Source organism: Cervus canadensis, chromosome 3 (assembly GCF_019320065.1).
Source record: "Cervus canadensis isolate Bull #8, Minnesota chromosome 3, ASM1932006v1, whole genome shotgun sequence".
NCBI lineage: Eukaryota > Metazoa > Chordata > Mammalia > Artiodactyla > Cervidae > Cervus > Cervus canadensis.
This window is the reverse complement of record NC_057388.1, coordinates 56,269,532-56,287,928: the sequence shown is the minus strand read 5'-3', so window position 1 is coordinate 56,287,928 and position 18,397 is coordinate 56,269,532. Positions and strand designations below refer to the sequence as shown.

The 18,397-nt window shown below is 36.5% G+C and overlaps 1 protein-coding gene across 4 annotated transcripts in view; it reads left to right on the top strand.

The window, feature by feature from the left end:
* Window positions 1-17,919, top strand: part of GPR141 (G protein-coupled receptor 141) — a 53,130-nt gene extending 35,211 nt beyond the window's left edge. For all 4 annotated transcript variants that reach the window (XM_043463185.1, XM_043463186.1, XM_043463187.1 and 1 more), the window contains exons 2-3: window positions 12,925-13,067; window positions 15,190-17,919. In XM_043463185.1, the coding sequence (XP_043319120.1) occupies window positions 15,204-16,115 (912 nt within the window). In that variant the 5' untranslated portion in view covers window positions 12,925-13,067; window positions 15,190-15,203 and the 3' untranslated portion in view covers window positions 16,116-17,919. The remainder of the gene's footprint in view (window positions 1-12,924; window positions 13,068-15,189) is intronic.
* Window positions 17,920-18,397: the final 478 nt, after the last annotated feature.

The window sequence follows — 18,397 nt, the reverse complement described above, 5'->3', positions numbered from 1 at the left end:
CCAATTGTGTTTCTGCTACATCTTTTATTCAATAACTATAATAGAATTTCTTTCACATCATTCTTTTCTTACTGCGGGTATTGATTACATTTAAAGTTACTTTTCATCCTTTGTCCTTTCAGCCAACTAGCTAGTCTGTTAGTTCATTTGCCTGAGGAGTTTGATTTTTTTTTTTAACGTGGCATTTGTTTTCTTTAAATGTTAGTGATTATTCCTGTCTTTTTATTGTTGATTTGACATATAGATGTCATTACTTGCTAACTGATACACCTGAAGTATACAATGTCCTCTCCAACCCTAGAGTCTTCAATTTTTGTTTAATTTGGGGGTTAATCTTCCTAGGTGGTATCAACTTGTACCAGTTCATGTAGCATCTAAACTTAATCAGCATACTAGCCTACTATAGTGTCAATTTTTTTTCTACCTTCCTCCAATCCTTCCTTCATCCTGTTGCCAAAAGTAAGCTTTTGCAATTGAAATATTAAAATGTTGATATTTTAAATTTTGAATCTCATATAATTTTCAGGATACAATAGGAAATCCTCAGAGTGGGAATATGTTTATTTTGTAGGCCTCATCTATAGATATTCACTTATTTTTCTACTCTTTTGCTAATGTTCCTGGCATATCAGATTATTGGTATTTTCCTGAACATGCATCCATACCTTCTCTGAGACTCTCGTCTTCACCCAGAGTACTCTACTTCTTCCTCTCTGCATCTAGAACTTCAGTGCATCCTTCAGGATCCAGCACCTGGTACATACCTGGGCCCCAGCATTATCCGTTGCTATGACATTTTGATGCCTTCAGTTTCCACTATTTGTTAAATACATTACTCCCCTTTCTGAATTCTTGTGGCATTTTCAATGTACCTGTAGGTGTTGTTGTATTGACAAATAATTTATGTACCACTTTCTCCCCTCCCAGACAAAAGGAGATTTAAATGCAGGGAGGGATGGGATATGTTTTATTATTAACTACCTACTATATGAAAGATACTTTAAATGATGTGATTTGTTTATTAAATGAAGTGAGAAATCCCAAAGTAGATTCTAGATGCTCTTCTTGAAAGGAGGGGTGGTCCCGAGACCTGTAATCTATGCACTCATGAGGATGTAGATTGCCTAATGCCATTTTGTAGGATTCTACAATTTTTTTTTTAGGATTCTCATTGCATAGACTGGCCTCTGATGTTAGTTCTATCATGGATTCCTTATCAAACAGCCACAGAAGCCACTTCTTGTCTTGCTGCTGATATTGAGGTAGTCCTCCATCCAAGGGCAATGACCACTGGGCCACCAGGGAATTCCCCCAAATTAGGAGAATGAGAGGAGGCAGAGATTGGAGTTTGAGGTTCACCTGTGCCTCAGGGGTCAATCACAGAGATAAAGAGGAGCTCGCTGTCCAGGGTAACGAGGTTCGGGAGGGCCAGGGAGGCAGTCCTGCTCTCTTAGGAGACTGTGCTTTGGGCCATGTTTATTCCAAGATCCTGACGTCAGCTATGAAATTAGATCCAAATTTGGTCCTTCCAAAGGTATGCTTAATAAGATCAAGGTGGTTTTTCCACCCTTATCTCCCCATTCAGTTAAAAACTCGTGCCTACTATAAAAAATATTAGTTCTGAAAGAAATTCAACATTAAAAACAGATACACACATGCCTAAAATAAAGAATTAAAATGGGAATTAAGGAAGAAACAAACAAACAAAAAAAGAATGGGATGCTTAGGTGAAGCAAGAAAGCAGCTGAGCATGTATAAGGGGGTGAAGGGTGGGGGCCTGAAGGAAAAAGAGCCTGAATTTGGACCTCAGGAATGTGCAGGAGAGAATGAACTGGGTAGTATTTGGGCAAGGGGAAACACAGTGAAGACATATGGGTGACATATCCGAATAACAGCAGCAAATAAGTGCCATAGATATTGCTCTAAAAAATTCCCTGGCTCCTTGGATTTACAAATGGGTCATCTCCATGGAAGCATAAACTATATCACTTACTTTCTTTCAGGCTTACAAAGGTCAACTGCACTCTTTTGTAACCAGTTCATATTATATTAGACAATCAACTGGGTAAATTATTATATTTTGTATTATTTCCAGGTATAAAGACTCTGATGCCAGGAAAATACTAGTCAGCTCAAGGCCTGTAAGAGATGATGGCACGGTTGGCTGGGATTCTTAGAGCCTGCTTTCTTCTTCCTCTTCTTCTCTCCCTCTGCCTTCTTCTCCTTATTCTTTTCACTTTTCCTGTTGCTTCTCTGTCCTTCTGTCCCCCATTTTCTCGATTTCTCCCTTTATCTTTCACAACCTCATTCAATCATTACAGGTATACTTGCCACTTGTGCATGCATGTGTGTCTAATAAGTCACTTCAGTTCTGTCTGACTCTGCAACCCCATAGGCTGTAGCCCACCAGGCTCCTCTGTCCATGGGGATTCTCCAGGCAAGAATACTGGAGTGGGTTTCCATGCCCTCCTCCAGCGAACCTTCCTAATCTGGGATTGAACCCATGTCTCCTGTCGTTCCTGCACTGCAGGGAGATTCTTTACCACTTAGCCACTGGTAGCGATGCAGTATTGACTTCCCTGGTAGCTCAGACAGTGAAGTGTCTGCCTACAATGCGGGAGATCCGGGTTCAATCCCTGGGTGGGGAAGATCCTCTGGAGAAGGAAATGGCAACCCACTCCGGCACTCTTGCCTGGGAAATCCCATGGACGGAGGAGCCTGGTAGGCTACAGTCCATGGGGTCACAAAGAGTCGGACACGACTGAGCAACCTCACACACACACCATGCAGTAAGTTATTGGGCTGGGGCTCATGTTATTTTTTTCTGCAAAAATTGGGGGTGAGGTGGTCTTTTTAAAAATTAATTAATTAATTTGAGTTAGAGCTCTTAAATAATAGTACCTAGTGTGCCTCAAACATTTAATCTGGCTGTCTTCTATGTTTCAGATGCATCCTCTTCAAAATGCCTTTGTCCCAAAGCACAGGGCAAATTTCCAAACCTGAACCTGAATACTTAAAAATCCAAACACACAGCATCTAAACTTGACATTCAGGGAAAGAAACAGCTTCTCAATTAATAAGAGACTATGCACTATCTGTAGAGGTTTATCGAACCTTGCTTGGTGAGTTCTGTATGTAACACGCATCAAAGCCCTTGGCTGAGCTTGCTCTTGAGTGAGCACTGTGACTGTGGGTGCTGGTTCTGTTGTTCCAGGTCCCCAGGTACTGTCTTCCAGGCTCATCTGTCACAGATTTCACTGCTTCTCTCAGACATCCTCTCAATTTTCCCCATGTAGGGACTGTTCTTACTAGCAAGCTATTGTTCTGCAGTGAGGCGCTGGAAACATTTCTGAATGGCATTTACTATTTTTGTGTGTGCTCAAAGTTTTTGAAATGAAGGCATTTCTTTCTAAGACTTTTAAGCTTTGAAATTCCAATTTTGTGCAAAAACTTGAGATACCCCCACTCTTTGTGGGTATCCAACTCTAACACATAAAGTAATAGATCAGGAAAGATTTAACTGTCCAGGTTCAAACAAATCTGTTTACTTTGTTTAAATTGATGTTGTTATTGAAGTAAACCATAGAAAGAAATTTGACATAAGAAAAATATGACATTGCTCATAATGCAAGTGAGAACTTGTCTGCAGATTTCAATCTTTCAACTTCCATTTGCAGAATATAATTCCCTAATGTAATATTCATAAAATAGTGCTATTCATCCATGTGCTCATCTCTTCTTAAGCATTGGGATATTGTGAACATGTGGCATGACCCTGTCCCTACACTGGTGCGGAAGTGACTGACAGGGTGATATTGGACATACACAGTCACAGCTACAAGCAAGTCATGTATGTGGGAAACTTAAGTGTTTCTCTTAATTCTCAGAAAGGAAGAAGGAGAGGAGAAAGAAATTTTTTATGCTAACTAATTTAAAATGTCTGTTAATCACTGGAGTCATATCCCACATGCACAGCAATACTTCCTGGATACATTGTTTTGTTTTTTTTTTCTTTTTTTTTTTTTCCTTCTGGGAAGAAACTGGGCTCAAATCTGTATCTGATCTCCCTTACTACCTGTGACTCTCAAAAGCTTTTACTGCTTCATTGTCATCTTTCTATAGGCTCCATTCTAGATCTGTTTGGCTTTCAAAAGCCAATGAATCATCTTGGTGGTGGAGGACAATCCTGTGGAATGGAGCAGTCTTCAAGAGAACAAAAAAGAGAAAGTGCCATGGAGAAGGGGGCAAAGAGGAAGAGAGTCTTACAAAAGAAGAACATGCTCTAGGAAGAAAGAGCCTTTAAACCTCTCTTTTCTCTTTCTGTTACCACAGTGGAGCCGGGTTCCTTGGCAGCGATGTGAGTGAGTGTCCCCTGCAGGCCGACTGAGAGAGTGCATGGCACAGCTTAGCTGAAAGATAGGGCGGAGGGCAGCAGCTGCCGGCTAAGGCAGACCATCTGGGAGGCTTGCACAATACCTGATGAGCGCGAATGCAAACATTCTTAACAAAATGTTAACGAACTAAATTCAGCAGTACATTGAAAACATCATGCATCATGGCCAAGTGAAATTTATCCCTCTATGCAAGAATGGTTCAATATACAAAAAACCAATCGATGTGATACACCTCATGAGGGATAGAAATCACACAATCATCTCAAGAGATGCAGAAAAAGCATTTGATACAATTCAACACACTTTCATGATAAAAACTATCAAAAAATTATGTGTAGAGGGAACTTACCTCAACACAATAAATGCCACATATGAAAAATCCAGAGCTAAAATCAGACTCAATGGTGAAAAGCTGAAATCTTTTCCTCTAAGATCTAGAACAAGGCAAGGATGCCTATTTTTGCTGTTTCTATCCAGCATAGTACTGAAATTAAAGAGAAATTTTAAAAGCAATTAAAAAAATAAAAAGATCAAGGAAAAGAAACAAAAAAGCATCTAAATTGGAAAGAAGTAAAATTGCCTGTTTGCAGATAATATTACATTATATGTAGAAAACTGTAAAGATTCTACAGAAAACCCTGCTAGAACTAATCAATGAATTCATCAATGTTACTCTATACAAAATCAACATACAAAAAGTCAGTTGCATTTCGGAAACAATCCCATTAACAATAGCAGGAAAAAATGGAATAAAATAGAAATAAACTTAACCAAAGGGGTAAAAAACTTGTACACTGAAAATTATACAACAGTGATGAAAGAAATTAAAGCAGACAGAAATAAGTGGAAATATTCTGCATTCCTGGATTAAAAGCCTTAATATTAATAAAAGTACTACTTATAGTAATCCATACTAGTATAAGTGATCTTCAGACTAAATACAATCTCTATCAAAATCTCAGTGGCATTTTTTTTACAGAAAAAGAAAAAAGTCCTAAAACCCGTATAAAACAAAAAAAGACTCTGAGTAGCCAAAGTCATTTTGAACTAGAAGAACAAAGCTGGAGGCAACACATTTTCTGATTTCAAAACGATTTCAAAATGATTTCAAAGCTACTATACAAAGCTGTAATACAAAACATATTACAATGTAATGCAAATAGTTTACTACTGGCAAATAAGCAGACATACAGACAGAACAGAATAGAGAGCCTAGAAGTAAACCCATGCATGTATATCAACTGATCCTTGACAACAATACATGATGGGGAAAGGGTAGCTCTCTTCAATAAACGGTCTTGGAAAACCGGATTCAAAAGAATGAAATTGAAGCCTCATCTTATACTACACACAAAAGTTAACTCAAAATGGATTAAAGACTGAATTGTAAGACCTGAAACCACAAAACTCCTAGAAGAAAACATTTGGTAAAAGCCTCTTGACATTGGCTTGGGAAAAGAATTCTTGGATGTGACATCAAAAACAAAAATAAACAAGTGGGATTATGTTACACTAAAAAGTATCTGCACAGCAAGGGAAGCCATCAACAAAATGAAAAGGCAGGGATTGCGGGGAAGTGGTAGTCAAAGGGTACAGCATTTTAGTTATACAAGATGAATAAATCCTAGAAATCTGTAAAGCATAGAGGTTATAGCTAGCAATACTGTATTGTAGTTTTAAACATTTGCTAAGGGGATAGCTCTTATGTTAAGTTTTCATACATAATAAGAAGTAAAGAAGGCAGGATGAATTTTTTTAATTGGAGGATAATTAGTTTACAATATTGTGATGGTTTTTGCCAGACATCAACATGAATCAGCATTAGGTATACATATGTCCCCTGCCTCTTGAACCCTACTCATCCAACCCCTCTGGGTTGTCACAGAGCACTGGCTTTGGGTTCCCTGGGTCATACATGGAATCCACACTGGCTATCCATTTTACATACGGTAATGTTATGTTTCAATGCTGTTCTCCCAAATTGTCCCACCGTCTAACATTCTCACTGTGTCCAAAATGTCTTTGTCCTCTTTGCTGCCCTGCAAGTAGGATCATCAATACTATCTTTCCAGATTCCATATATATGTGTTAATATACGATATTTGTCTTTCTATTTCTGACTTACTTCACTCTGTATAATAGACTCTAAGTTCATCCACCTCATCCACCTTAGAACAGACTCAAATGTGTTCCTTTTTATAGCTGAGTAATATGACCACAACTTCAACTTCCTTATCCATTCATCTGTCAGTTGACATTTAGGTTTCTTCCATCTCCTAGCTGTTGTAAATAGTGCTGCAATGAACACTGGGGTACATGAGTTTTTTCAATCCTGGTTTCCTCAGGATATATGCCCAGTAGTGGGATTGCTGGGTCATATGGACATTTTTGAAGGCAATGGACCAGTTTATGGCATGGATGATTGAGGTGTATACTTATATTTAAAGTCATTGAATTGCATATATGAATGTATATAGCTTTTTGTATGGCAATCATACGTCAATAAATTTTTTTTAAAAAAAAAGAGCAATGGAAAGAAAACTATGTGGGTAACTATAAATATCTATTGATTATTAAATGTACAATACAATAATAATATATTGTGGAGTTTAAAATGTATGCAGAATTAAAGTATATAACATAATAAAATGGAAGTAGAGAGTAAATGGAATTAAAATGTTCTGAATTTGTATCAATAGGAGGGAAGTGGCTAGAGTAATAATTTATATTAGGCTTGTTTGGTTGCTAAGTTGTGTTTGACTCTTTTGCAACCCCATGGAATATACTCACCAGGTTCTTCTGTTCATGGAATTCTCCAGGCAAGAATACTGGAGTGGGTTGCCATTTCCTTCTCCAGGGAATCTTCCTGACCTGGGGATCAAACCTGTTTCTCCTGAATTGGCAGGCAGATTCTTTACTGCTGAACCACCAGGGAAGCCCATAATATGTAAAAGGATGCATGTTATATCTCTGGGGTTATCACTACAAAAAAAGTAGAAAAATATATAACTAAGAAGTTAATAGAGGAGGAAGGGATGAAATAAAACATACTTGAATAATTCAAAGGGAGGCAGAGAAAGAGGGAGAGAGACATTACATGGATGGTTGAGTCAAACAGAAAATAAAATTAAGATGATATATTAGACATAACTTCAATCAGAAGTTCCGTCAAATGTAAATAAACAGTTGAAATAAAAGTTGTTAGACTGAATTTAAGAAACAAGACTCAACTATATCATATTTACAAAAACACATTTTAAATGTTAGAACCATAAAGGTTTACAAATAAAAGGATAGAAAAAAGATATAAAGTACAAACAAGGCTTGGGATATTATAAAAAGTAGATATTAAGGAAGAATAATTTTGGAAATAAAGGGGGACATTTTATGATTAATATATACAATCACTATTTTAAACTTCCATGGCCTAATAATATAGTGTAGAAACATATGAAATAAAAGTTGACAGAATGAAAAGAATACTGCACAATCTATAATAAGAATATAAAATCTTAACAAACCACTCTCAATTGCTGCTAGAATCGGGAGACAGAAAACCCCCACAAAACAGTGTATATATGAAAGATTTAGATAATAAAAATAAATTTGATCTCAGTTGAATACATGGAATACTGAAAGAAATAACCTCAATTGTACACAAAGTCTTTTAGAAAATGGTAAATGAGAGAACATTTCTAAGCTCATTTAATGAGACTAGCAAAATCTTTTTATACCTGATAAGGGTATTGAGGAGAGAATTATAGATCAATCTCTCTCATAAGAGAAGCAAAATTCTATACAAAATACTAACATTTCAAATAAGCTGATATATTAATTAAGTTTATATGTAACATCAAAGTGTGTGCTCGTTGCTCAGTTGCGTCTGACTCTTGGTGACCCTATGCTCTGTAGGTCACCAGGTTCCTCTGTCTATGGGATTCCCCAGAAAAGAATACAGGAATGGGTCGCCATACCCTTCTCCAGGGAATCTTCCCAACCCAGGAATTGAACCCTGCTTCAAAATGGGTTTTATTCCAGCTTCACAAGTATGGGACAGGTACAGATCAATCATTAGTCCACCACAGTAAACAAAAAAGGGAGAAAAATCATATGATTATCTTGATCAATATTTTTTAAAAAACATATAAAATACTTCTATATAGAAAATCACAACACATCATTGAGACAAGTTAAAGAGGATATAAAAACATGGAGGGATATATTATGTTCAGTGATTAGAAGACTCAGTGTTGAAAAGCTATTACTATCTGTTTAAAGCTATCAGTATCTATAATTTTAATGTAAATTCATTAAAAACACCAGAAGTTTTATTAATCAGATTTTAGAACTTGTATGGAAATGCAGATTATCAAGTGTATTGTACAATACAATAATAATATATTGTGGAGTTTAAAATGTATGCAGAATTAAAGTATATAACATAATAAAATGGAAGTAGAGAGTAAATGGAATTATCAAGTATAGCCCAGGGGATCTTAAGGAAAAGAAAGTTAGAAAAATTAGACTACCTGATATGAAAATTTACTATACCACATAGTGATTTAAACAGTGTGGTTTTGGCACATGTGTAGATCCATAAACCAGCAGAACATATCAGATTCTTTAAAAAGGGCTAAATTGACTCATATGTGGTTACCTGATTTATGACAAAGTTTAGCGAGGGTGGGAAGGATATTTCCAATTAATGATTCTGAGTCAGTTACTTATCCATATGGGAAAAAATAATCATGGCTCCTACCTTACATTATATTAAAAAATCAGTTCTAGATAAACTGTATATGTTAAAAGAAGAAGAAGAAAATACTAGTATACTAGGTTAAGATAGTATACTATCCTTATTACTTTTGAGTAGCCAGGCTCCTTACCAGGACACGAAGGTGCTGACTCTGTTAAATTACCAATTTAACAAACTGGTAATACCAAAAAGTAGATATTCTGTTCATCAAAAGATACCTATTAAGAAGTTAAAAGGAAAGTGGAAGAAGATATTTACAATACATATCTCTAATAAAGGAGTGATATCTAGGCTACATAAAGACTACTACCAATCAATAAGAAAAAGGCAGACGACCAAATAGAAATACGGTGAAAGACTTCAACAGGCACTTCACAAACAGAATATCTAAGTGTCCAACAGATACATATGAATGTGCTCATCTTTATTATTCAGTAGGCTAAATGGAGATCAAAACCACAATGAAATACAACGACGTCTACTACAATGGCAAAAATTAAAAGGACAGAAAATTCTGAATATTCTGGAGACTGTGGAGCACTGAAACTCTCCTGTATTGTTAGTGAGAATTTATATCAGAAACTGTGGGTTTCACTGAAAAGAACAAATACACACCCTACAATCCATCAGTTACACACTTAGGTAAATTCCCAACAGAATTTGGGAATTTATTTATTTTCACAAAAGATGAAATGCATATTTATTTTCACAAAAGAAATTTATAAGAATGTTCAAACTAGCATTATTTATTTATTTGTTTTTATTTTACATTGGAGTATAGTTGATTTACAATGTTGTGGTAGTTTCAGGGGTACAGGAAAGTGATTTAGTTACACATATACTTATATCTGGCTTCCCAGGTTACGCTAGTGGTAGAGAACCCGCCTGCCAATGCAGGAGACTTAAGAGGTGCTGTTTTGATCCCTGGGTCAGGAAGATATCCTAGAGGAGGAAATGGCAACCCACTCCAGTATTCTTCCCTGGAAATTCCATGGACAGAGAAGTCTGGCAGGCTACATACAGTCCATGGGGTTGCAAAGAGTCAGACACAACTAAAGCGACTTAGCACATACATACATATCTATTTTTTTTCAGATTCTTTTCCATATAGGTTATTACATAGTATTAAGTAGAGTTCCCTGTGCTATAGAGTAGATCCTTGTTGATTATCTATTTTATATATACTATTGTGTATATGTTAATCACAAACTCCTGATTTATCCCCCACACTCACCTTTCCCCTTTGGTAACCATAAGTTTCTTTTCTAAGTCTGTGTTTATTTCTGTTTTGTAAATAAGTTCACTTGTATCATTTTTTAGATTCCACATATAAGTGAGACCATATGATATTTGTCTTTGGGTGAACTACTTCATTTGATATGATAATGTCTAGGTCCATCCATGTTGCTGCAAATGGCATTAATTCATTCCTTTTAAGGCTGATAATATTCCATTGTATATATATGTACCACATCTTTATCCATTCATTGGTTGATGGACATTTAGGTTACTTCCATATCTTGGCTACTGTAAATAGCACTGCAATGAACATTGAGGTGCATGTATCTTTTAGAAGTATGGTTTTCTCCGGATGCATGCTCAGGAGTGGGATTTCTGGATCATATGGTAGCTTTATTTTTATTTTTTTTAAGGAACCCCCCGTACTGTTCTCCCTAGTGGCTGTACCAATTTACATTCTCACTAAGGGTATAGGACGGCTCCCTTTTCTCCACACCCTCATGTGCTTTTTGTCATCTATATACTTTCTTTGTATATGTGCTGCCGAAGCAAGCACATATACACTTTCCTTGGAGAAATGTCTGTTTAGATCTCCTGCGTATTTTTTCAGAGAAGGCAATGGCACCCCACTCCAGTACTCTTGCCTGGAAAATCCCATGGACGGAGGAACCTGGTAGGCTGCAGTCCATGGGGTCGCGAAGGTTGGACACGACTGAGCGACTTCACTTTCACTTTTCATTATCATGCATTAGAGAAGGAAATGGCAACCCACTCCAGTGTTCTTGCCTGGAGAATCCCAGGGACGGGGGAGCCTGGTGGGCTGCCGTCTATGGGGTCGCACCGCGTCGGACACGACTGAAGCGACTTAGCAGCAGCAGCAGCATATTTTTTGTTTGGGTTGTTTATTTTTTTTTTATATTGAGCTGCATGAACTATTTGTATATTTTGGAGATTAATCCCTTGTTGGTCACAATGTTTGCAAATATTTTCTCCCATTCTCTGGGTTGTCTTTTCATTGCTTATGGTTTATAGTGTTATTTATAACAGCTCTATAAATGGAAATAATGCTATTGTCCATCAACAATAGAATGGATAAATTGTGAAATATTCATGCAATGATACAATATACTAAATAAAACTATACACATGAATGAATCTTAAGCATAATGCTGAGTGCATTAAACTAGATACACACAAAAAAAGGACACTGAATTTACCTAAAATTCAAAGTAGACAAACCTATTATATGGTTTTAGCTGTCAGGATAGTGGTTGCCTTTGGTGATGGTATGGTTAAAATTCATTGAACTGTATACCTATACCTGAGCACTGTACTATAAGTATGTTAGTTTTCAATAATAATGTTTACATTAATTTAAATATTAGATTATATGAATACAAAGGAAAGCTCAGTTCTTCCCTCCTCAATCTTGTTCAGAAGGCAGAAGTAACTGAGTGACGTAGTAGAGGTAAGCATGGTTGGTATGTTCCATGGGACAAAGGGGGATTACATACAACCTGAATTGAGAATGGGGATTAGTAAGGCTTCCCGGGAGAAATGATGATTCAATTGATCCTTAGAATAGGAATCAACAAGGTATATCATGGTTGTTAATTGCAGGCAATAGAACCCACTTCAGCTGGTCTAAGCAGAAGATGTTTATTAGAAGGTAACAAGTTACAAAATATTATGGAATATCTGGGAACCAGGCTTGGCTGCTACAAAGACATGATCCATATAGACACAGAAAAATATCCAATACCACCATGAAATTAATAGGAGAAACATCATTGACTATTTTTTTCTGAAGTCCATGATGTATAGTACTGGATTCCTGTGCCACTACTGTCCCAGAGAAAGCAGACATTTCTACCACTGTCTTGCCAAATAACCTAATCTCTCTATACACTGACATCCTTCACTTGCCTCCAAGTTTTGCAGTAGTGCAACAAACTGGTAGAAATGAACTCACTTACAGGTACTATAACGGCAGAAAACTGTACAGAAATTTCCTGACAGACCAGAAAGGGTTGGAACGGATGTTGAATGAGCTAATGTATGGGATCTGCTGCAAACCAAGTAAAAGGAATAGGAAAGTAAGAAATCCAAAAAGAAGGAAGAGCAGATTTTAAGATATATTGGCATACAGCTATGTGAGTAGAACCAAATATCTTCACAGCCTCCCCTCCTTCTTATGTTAGAAGCTGCACAACTTGCTTCTCCATGATGCAGGAGTTTGTGTATTTCTGAGTGTTTGTGTGTGTAACTCTGAAGAACTTGGCAAATGATATCTGGACTAAGGCTGAGTTTCTTCATTTGAAAATCAGTATAGTGATACATATCAATACACAAAGCCCAGGACTGATTTGAGGGTTAAATGAGCCCATGTTCAGGTAAGCATCTCATGTAGTGCCTGTTATATACAAGAGATGTAACATAAACTTCTTTTATCTGAAAGAGAGAGATTATGGCAGTTGGTGAGAAAGGAGGACTTGAGACAGATGATGTGCAACTGATCATATTTTCTTCTTTTAGAAGCTGAAACTTCTAGGTAAAGAAGTGGGAAAAAAATGACAAACAGAACTTATGATGGCACATTCCTCCTTGATCCAGACACACAAAAAATGTAATTTCACATTTACCTGATGGAGCTACTTTTCTACAGAGAAAAATAAAAGGTGAGTGCAGCGATTACACATCACACAGAGCCAGTGTAACAGGCGACAAGCTTTAATGTCAGTTACATGGAAATCCTATTCCATACCCAGGAAAGCAGAGGCTCTCTGGGGCCAGGTTATTATTATTTTTCAATTAGTCCTATTGAGGTATAAGTTATATGCAAGAAAATTCACCAATTTAACTGTACAGATCATTGAGCTTTGACAAATAACTACAATACAATATAAAACATCCCATCATCCCATAATTTCCCCCAGGCCCCTCTGAAGTCAGTCCCTTCACCTGAAAACTGGGCCTTGAGACACACTGATCCTTCTGTCATATTGGTTTTGATTTTCTAGAAAAAGAAATCATTCAGCATGTGGTCTTTTGTGGCTGGCATCTTTTATTTAGTATGGTTCTCCACTTTATCACTGGCCCTCTAAAGAGCCTTTCTATATCTATTTTCCTAATTATCTCTCCCCCTCTTATGAAATTTTAATACCACAGATACACTGTTTGTGTGTTTATATACTACATGCATACCTGCATTTTATACACTAAAAATAAAATTTTTCACACCCCCAGAACAAACATTTTTCCCCTTGGAGGCAGTATTGCCCAATTGAGAATACATGATTTAGTATGATGCTTTTTTGATTCATCAGTATTATATCAGCAGTTGGTTCATTTTTATTGCTTTGTAAGTTTGATTGTACGAAGAGACATTCAAGAATGAATAGAATAATTGTGAATGTGTTACAAAGGTCAGGGATTAACCACATAATTCAATTACTATTCTTCCTTAACTTTGATCCTTGGTTTCCCTGGTATTAGTAAACAGACCTCTTATCACACAGTTGTTCAAGCAAGAAATCTAGGAGTGATTGAGACACTTCCTTTCCCTTCATTTCTCCATATACAATTAATGTCAAATCCTGTCAATTTAACCTCTAGACTATTTCTTGACTCTGGTCTCAAGGGACTGGATTTTGCTATAATCCAGAACATTTTAGATGTTAAGAATTTTTGTTTTTACCTTAAAAGAAATGGGAGGCCACTGAAGGAATTTAAATAAAGTAAAGTGACTTGATTAGTGTAATTAAAAATTAAGACGTCTTTTATTTAGTAAATAGCAATTTAAAATGTAGATAATAATTAAATCACTTCCCAGGTGGCATAGTGATTAAAAATCTGCCTCCCAAAGCAAGAAACGCGAGAAATAGGGGTTCAGTCTCTGGGTTGGGAAGATCCCCTGGAGGAGGAAATGGCAACCAGTATTCTTGTCTGGAAAATTCCATGGACAGAAGAGCCTGGCGGGTTAACGGTCCATGGGGTTGCAAAGAGTCAGACACGACTGAGTGATTGGGCACACACACAGTAATTAGAAGGGACAAAGACTACATAGGGAAAGGATCTTTCAGAAGTCCAGAGGAAAACTGATAGTGGTTCTTTTATGAATTTAAGGGTGGGTGATGGGAAAATTGGGAGACATGCTATGGTCTCGGGGGGCCCATGATAAGAACTTAGTCAAGCGCTCACTGTTAGATGATAATGTAACTGCGATGAGAAATTCAGATAAACCCTCCTATTGCTTTCTGCTGCCTTGATTTAGTCTTTTTTTTTTTTTTTTGCCAAACAAATCATATCTTAAAGAAATAAAGTATAAATATTCTTGGATCATTTGCTGATGAGTTGGAAGGAATTAGAGAATTAGAATGATACTTAAAAGAAAAAAATATTTTGTGTACTTAATGAATCTACTTTGCTTTCTGTCCATCTTAGGATATTTCCACCCCTCCGCCACAGTGGTTACTGCAATACTAGTATCCATGTATCAACTTCAAATGGTCTGAAATCAAGTTTTACGCAAATAGTTTTGACTGTATAGATATACATGTATCTCTGGGGGCCTCTCAAAGTGGTCTTTAACCTATTAAAGGTCAAGAATCAATGACTTACTGTGTTTTCAGTGTAGAGTACCTAGAGATGCATATGACAATAGTTCTCATTCTTAAAGCACATAAGGTTTACATCATGTAAACAGAAAAATGACAAAGTCACACTGCCAGTCTAATGGCAACAAAATATGAACAAAATTCTGGAAGCTTGTTAGTTACACTGGTGCTTTATCTCTTCCAGGTGACTTCTGAAGCATGGCTGCCAACAATACTTCCTCCTGCGATGACCCTATATTGACACCCCATTTAACCAGGCTCTACTTTGTAGTGCTTGTTGGAGGGCTGATGGGCATCGTCTCCATTTTGTTCCTACTTGTGAAGATGAACACCCGGTCTGTGACCACCACAGCAGTCATTAATCTGGTGGTGGTCCACAGCGCTTTTCTGCTTACAGTGCCTTTCCGTTTGACCTACCTCATCAAGCACACTTGGACATTTGGGTGGTCCTTCTGCAGATTTGTGAGTGCCATGCTGCACATCCACATGTACCTCACATTCCTGTTCTACATGGTGATTCTAGTCATCAGGTACCTCATTTTCTTTAAGCACAAGGACAAAGTGGAATTCTACAGAAAACTACATGCTGTGGCTGCCAGCACGGCCATGTGGCTCCTGGTGATTATCATTGTGGTACCCCTGGTTGTTTCTCAGTATGGAATTCATGAGGGCTATGATAGCCACCACTGTTTCAAATTCCACAAAGAACTTACTCATGCATATGTGCAAGCCATCAATTATATGATAGTCGCTATTGTCATAGTCATCGCAGTGATTCTCTTGGTCCTCCAGATCATCATCATTGTGTTGATGGCACGGAAGCTCGGACACTCCTTACTATCTCATCAAGAGTTCTGGGCTCAGTTGAAAAATCTGTTTTTTATAGGAGTTATTCTTATTTGCTTCCTTCCCTACCAGTGCTTTCGGATTTATTACTTGTACACTGTGGCACACTCAAGAGACTGTAACTACAATGTTGCATTTTATAATGAAATCTTCTTGAGTGTAACAGCGATTAGCTGCTTTGATTTGCTGCTCTTTGTTCTTGGGGGAAGCCACTGGTTTAAGCAAAAGATAATTGACCTATGGAACTGTCTTCTGTGCCGTTAGCCACAGACTACAGTATTCAACATTACCTCCTTAATATTGACAGTAAAAACAAGAATGGCTATTTCATTACTCGATTAAAACCATGTCTTGATGAACCAAACAAAAGGACTGTAAAATGTCAGAGCATTCATTTCAGCCTTTGTTTAATTCTTATCATCTCTGAATGATACATATACAAAGACTAGTGATGTTCAATCTACCTGGAGTTGCAATACTGCATTATTTTCCAATATAAAATATCTACTTGGCCCATCCGGTACTATGGGTCCAATGGTTTCTGAGTTTTACTACCTTATTTTCATTTCCTCAGTTTGAAACATGCCCTTTCCTTAGGTTTTGGACTAGACTCAGCCCTCTAATTCTTTTCATTCCACTTAAACTTAGGTAAGTTAATCCTAGTCATGATTCTACATCAAAGACACAAACTTCACTTGGCTAACCAGATGAGATGACCATTCAACTCACACCCTCACACACACACACACACACAAAAAAAAAAAGGGGGGGGGAGAGAATATATATATATATATATATATATATATATATATATATACTATTCTATATATATACTATGAGGGGGGAGAATAGTATAAAAAATAGTATAAAAAAAAACAAAAAAACCCCCACTTTTTTAGATTATCAAAACTTCGATAGGAAGTCACTAATCTAGACGTCAAGAGAAACAGAACTCTGTGACTAAACAAGGAACCTGGATTTGTCTTTTGAAAGATAAGTTTTAAGGATGAGATCACTTTCCTCAATATCTCCAAAAAAAAGCTTACCAAATATACCTAAATAATGGTGAAACTGTAACTTAGAGAATAACCCTGACCAATATGCTGCTAGGCATAAAAATTAGTTCCCAAGGGAAGTGATTAAATTTCCCCTCTTTCTTTTTTTTGAAGGATTTCTCCTTGTCTTGGGCCACAATTTAGATTTTCCTTGGAGACAGAAAGTTATACTGAAATTTTAGATTTCCCTTCCTCCCTTAGTTATGTGTCTTTAAATAAATAAAAACAATGTTCTAAAAAAAGAACTTCTGAGAAATATATAGAAAAACCATTAAGCTAGACTATGAGATTAGACTGCTAAATTGAAACATAGGACTGTGGATTTTTTCCCTCATGCTCACATTTCAACTATTTCCCTCAAAGTTTCACAATCTTGAAACTTAGCAAAGAACTGATCCTGTTTCCTATTTGATCCTTCAAAACCTGAAGTGATTCTTGGTAGGAAGAGAAGAAATGAGTGAATTAAGGTAATTTTTTTCTTCCCCCAGCAACGTAAATGTTTAGGATTTAAAGATTTTTCTTTATTTGTTATACCCTATGCATCCACAAATTCATCAAATGAATAAGATATCCTTGTGAATTTTATGATTACTGAAATTGCTGAGTCACAGAAATTAATTTTGAGGAAGAAAAGTGACAACATACTGCATATGTGACTTATTCAAATTTTTTTCCTGTTTTAAATTTTCTCTTATCCATCTTTTTTTCTTTTTAAGTTATAATTATTTAAAAAACTAAAAAATTATTTATGAGAATTACATTGTTTCTCTCCTTGTGTATCCATGTCTTACTATCATAATGTCTTGTTAGCTTGTAGATTGTATTAATATTATAGTCTCTTTCAGTCTTTAAATATGTTGAGGTCAGGCAATTATGCTTTTCTCTGTATTATCATATATTATAATAAAGAGCCTGTTTTACGGACCTATAAGAAATGCTATCCCAAATATAGAAATGCAATGTATAAAATATTCATTAATATTTACAAAATAAACAAACATTTCATTTTGTCAGTTCTTTGTCTCCAGTTGCTCTAAAAGTGAATCTCATGCAGGAGTAGGAGTGACATTGGTCTCTCAGGCTACTTTTGGATATCACAATTATAAAAGAGTACTTCTGGCATTTGATGGCTAGGGTTAGAGGCTAGCCTTGCACACAATTAAAAATTATCAAGGTGTGCAGCCTTGCACACCTTGCCTTGCACACAATTAAAAATTATCAAGTCTGCGAAGACTTCCCTGATGGTCCAGTGGCTAAGATGCCATGCTCCCAATGCAGAGGGCCCAAGTTAGATTCCACATGCCACAACTAAGACCCAGTAGAGCCAAAGAAAGAAATATTAAAAAGAAAATTATTAGGTCTTACTCTGTATTAGAATGTTCTTCAAGACATTTGTGAAATAAAACACATGATCATAAGAATCAGAGCAGTTACTTAGGTTTTGTTCACTTTTCATAAACACATAGTATTTTCTAGGTATGATGTTAATTT